General features: G+C 42.5%; 1 protein-coding gene across 1 annotated transcript in view; it reads right to left on the reverse strand.

The window, feature by feature from the left end:
- Positions 1–3,744, reverse strand: part of HMCES (5-hydroxymethylcytosine (hmC) binding, ES cell-specific) — a 28,554-nt gene that overhangs the window by 1,882 nt on the left and 22,928 nt on the right. The window contains exon 6 of the mRNA XM_011950697.1: positions 2,090–2,282. Coding sequence (XP_011806087.1) covers positions 2,090–2,282 — 193 coding nt within the window. The remainder of the gene's footprint in view (positions 1–2,089; positions 2,283–3,744) is intronic.

The raw sequence follows: 3,744 nt of genomic DNA on the forward strand, positions 1-3,744 counted from the left end.
CACCTATAAGGTTCATACAAAAAATATATAAATAAAACCTTAAATACCACAAGTGGCTCCTTTTAGTGCTAGTGGTGGTTAGTTCACTGGTTTCGAACATGGTGACAATTTTCAAAGCTTTCTGCTATTGGGAGAAGCCACAAGTACAGATGAAAATGCTGCTAAAGAATTTCTAGCAGTGATACAGAAGTTAATTGGAGGAGAAGGCTATACATTGAATCAAATATTCAATTTTGATTAAAGAGTATCTATTACAAATGCATGCCTCAAAGGAAATACGTTCAAAGGAGAAAAAATGTGCCCCAGGATTTAAGACTGCAAAAGATAAAAAATTCTACATAACCTTCCTTCCACAGCTTCACAATAACTCATGAGATGCATTTCTTCCAACACCCACTTCCACAAGCAAACTTCAGGTCTTGCCAAGGTAAAGTGCCATATTTATTGTAGTATTTATTTATGTATTTATTTACTTATTTTTTGAGATGGAATCTCATTCTGTCACCCAGGCTGGGGTCCAATGGAACGATCTCAGCTCACTGCAAGCTCCACCTGCCAGGTACACGCCATTCTCTCGCCTCAGTCTCCCAAGTAGCTGGGGCTACAGGCACCCGCCACCACGCCCAGCTAATTTAGTTTTTGTATTTTTTAGTAGAGACGGGGTTTCACCGTGTTAGTCGGGATGTTCTCGATCTCCTGACCTCGTGATCCGCCCGTCTCGGCCTCCCAAAGTGCTAGGATTACAGGCTTGAGCCACCGTGCCCGGCCAAGCTATCTAATTTTTAAAAAGTGCCACAGTTGCAGGAGTTTATCAGAATCACGACAAAAGAAAAAAAGATGACGCTGACTGTGGGTATGGAAAAAACTTTAAGAAAAATAGGGGACAGCTGTTCTAACAATCATCCTTAACATGGCATTCTAAAATGTCTATTCTTGGAACATTCCAAGTATGTCCTACTTTAAGTCCCTCCATGCCACCTAAAAACAATCGCTACTCTTAAACCCTTACCCACAAATGTCAGTGGGGACCAGCTTTTTGCTCTGGAACTTCTCTCCCCACTGCAGGCCTTCTGCTTTGTTTGCCTTCCCTCCCTAAAATACACCCTCTGGATCCTTGCTGATTCTAAGAAGTTAAGGTTCATGGTAGCAATGCTCTCAAATCCTCCTGAAGGAGACTAAGGACTGGAGCTCCTCCAACTTGTAGTTCAGAAAGCAAAGATACGGAAAAGAGACACCAAAAATCACAGCTGGTTGGGGATGGAGACACAATATGGTCAAGGGCTCCTTTGTCTTTCTCACAATCACTGTCTAGATTAGAAGTCCTCAAACTTAGTTTATCAGACTCATCAAAGAAGCTTTTTTTTTTTTCCTTTTTGTGGAGAACGGGGTCTCACTATATTGCCCAGGCAGGTTTGGAACTCCTGGGGTAAAGCTACCCTCCCACCTCTGCCTTCTAAGTGCTGGGATTACAGGCATGAACCACTGCACACAGCTGAAGCTTTTTTTTTTTTGAAATGGAGTCTGTCCAAGTCTAGCTCTGTCACCAAGCTAGAGTGCAGTGGCCCGATCTCAGCTCACTGCAATCTTCACCTCCCGGGTTCAAGTGATTCTCCTGCCTCAGCCTCCCAAGTAGCTGCGATTACAGGCGTGGGCCATCATGCCCAGTTAATTTTTATATTTTTAGTAGAGACTGGGTTTCACCATTTGGCCAGAATGGTCTCGATCTCTTGACCTCGTGATCCGCCCGCCTCGGCCTCCCAAAGTGCTGGGATTACAGGTGTGAGCCACTGTGCCCAGCCTGAAGCTTCTTAATTATACAAAAGCCCAAGCCTAGCTCTAAATGTTGATTCAGGATGTCTGGATAGGGTCTAGCATTTACATTTTGAAACAGTTCTTTTCCTGGGAGCTCTGAGTCATAGCCAGGTTTGAGAATCACTGCTCTACACTACCTTGCCATGTACAAGGAGCATGAGAGCTTTTGATGGTCCAAATTAAAGGGCTGATCATAAAAGGCCACATCCTAAAAGAAAGGGCACACTGACAGAAGACAGAAAGCTCAAAAAGGACTGTACCAGTCACAGGCCCCTACCTTTTTGACCACCAAGTTGACAGGAGCCAGACACTGAGGAGTATTGTTTCGTGAGTTGTTCACCACAGAAGAGACTGCATGGAAGGTGATGTTCTCTGTCGAGTGGATTAATTTCAGAGCTTCCTGAGTTGAGACTTCACCAAAGTCAAGCCATTTAGAAACTGCCTCCTCTCCATCTAATATGGCAGGCATCCTGGCCAGGGAAGTCAAGACAATGGTTGGGAGAAGTAGTGTGAGAATAAGGAGAGAAGGGAGAGAGACTTGAGTCAGCTGATAGCTCAGATATCACAAGGGGAGCCTGCCCTCCCTCTGCACCTCACATGCTGATTGCTGCCATGTGTTCTCTGAGCACAGGGTGACAGGGCACCAGATTCAACACTTGGAGAGCCACGTTATAAAGTTTCATGGCAAAGACAGTGATGAGTACTATGACTGGTCTAGCGTACTCCAGTGTCCACTCTAGCAAACTGGTAAACTTTCTATGACACTCCAGCCTAGAATGCAGGGAAAATAGTTCTTGAAAACTTGTCTATCAAAAGTAATCTCAAGCCTCACCACCTCTCAAAGACTTACACTAAGAAAACTGTGAACAAAAGGAAATGATGTGTCAGAAAAGCAGAGAAGGTGTGAAACATGACTCCTGGGTACCCAGAGGATGTAAGGAAAATATACTAGGTTTAGCTTCCAGTTTTATGTCCCAAGTCAATGCAAAGTGTGGCGCACACTTTATTGGGTGGTACAGTTGATTCAGATACAGAGAAATGTTCATTTGTCTCCTAAACATATATATAACATACAAAATAATGTTAAACACTGTAACATAAAACAATGGTACATTTTAAAATGAATGGTGATTTAGAGTAAATGAAATGTAATTTTTAAAGGTTAATTACTACAAGAGAACTATATCACATGAAAGCATATTTTCACAGATATAACCTAGGACAAGGCTAAAGCAGGTAATTCTGACAGATGTCACACTGCATTCTTTTCAGGAGAACTCCAAAAAATCACTTCAGGGAGTACTCAGCTCTGACAGAAATTATAAAGGTAGAATACAAGTATAGTCAGTTCTGCCAATGCTTATGTTTAAAATGCAAATCTGTTCCAGTGCCACTAATATATTAGAGAGTAATTGGAGCACAATGCAACTTTTGTGTTTGCTTATGCACAGTTTCATCTGTGAGAAACACAAGGTGAACACAGAAAATGGCACCCAGCTGAACTGAGCCTTGTAGAAATACACAAAGTGCATACATCTCAAACACTGACTGCTACTTTGGCTCACTACATACTATTTCACAAAATTGTGTATTGCTCTTCTTTTGCCTTTCTGAACTTTTCTATATATATAAAAAGATACACATTTAACATCTCAAACATGTCTAAGCTTCCTGGCTCAAAACATGGTAGGCAGTGCATGTGAATGGAAACATTTTAAATATTGAAGAGAAGCTTGAAATAGTAAAGAATCCTGGAAGAAAAATCAGAACATGTGATTATTTCCCGAGCAAAGGATATCAAGGAGTCCACATCAGTGATAATGCTACAAAAAAAACCCAAAATGGGCCGGGCGCGGTGGCTCAAGCCTGTAATCCCAGCACTTTGGGAGGCCGAGACGGGCGGATCACGAGGTCAGGAGATCGAGACCATCC

This window comes from Colobus angolensis, unplaced genomic scaffold, assembly GCF_000951035.1.
Source record: "Colobus angolensis palliatus isolate OR3802 unplaced genomic scaffold, Cang.pa_1.0 Scaffold31, whole genome shotgun sequence".
NCBI lineage: Eukaryota > Metazoa > Chordata > Mammalia > Primates > Cercopithecidae > Colobus > Colobus angolensis.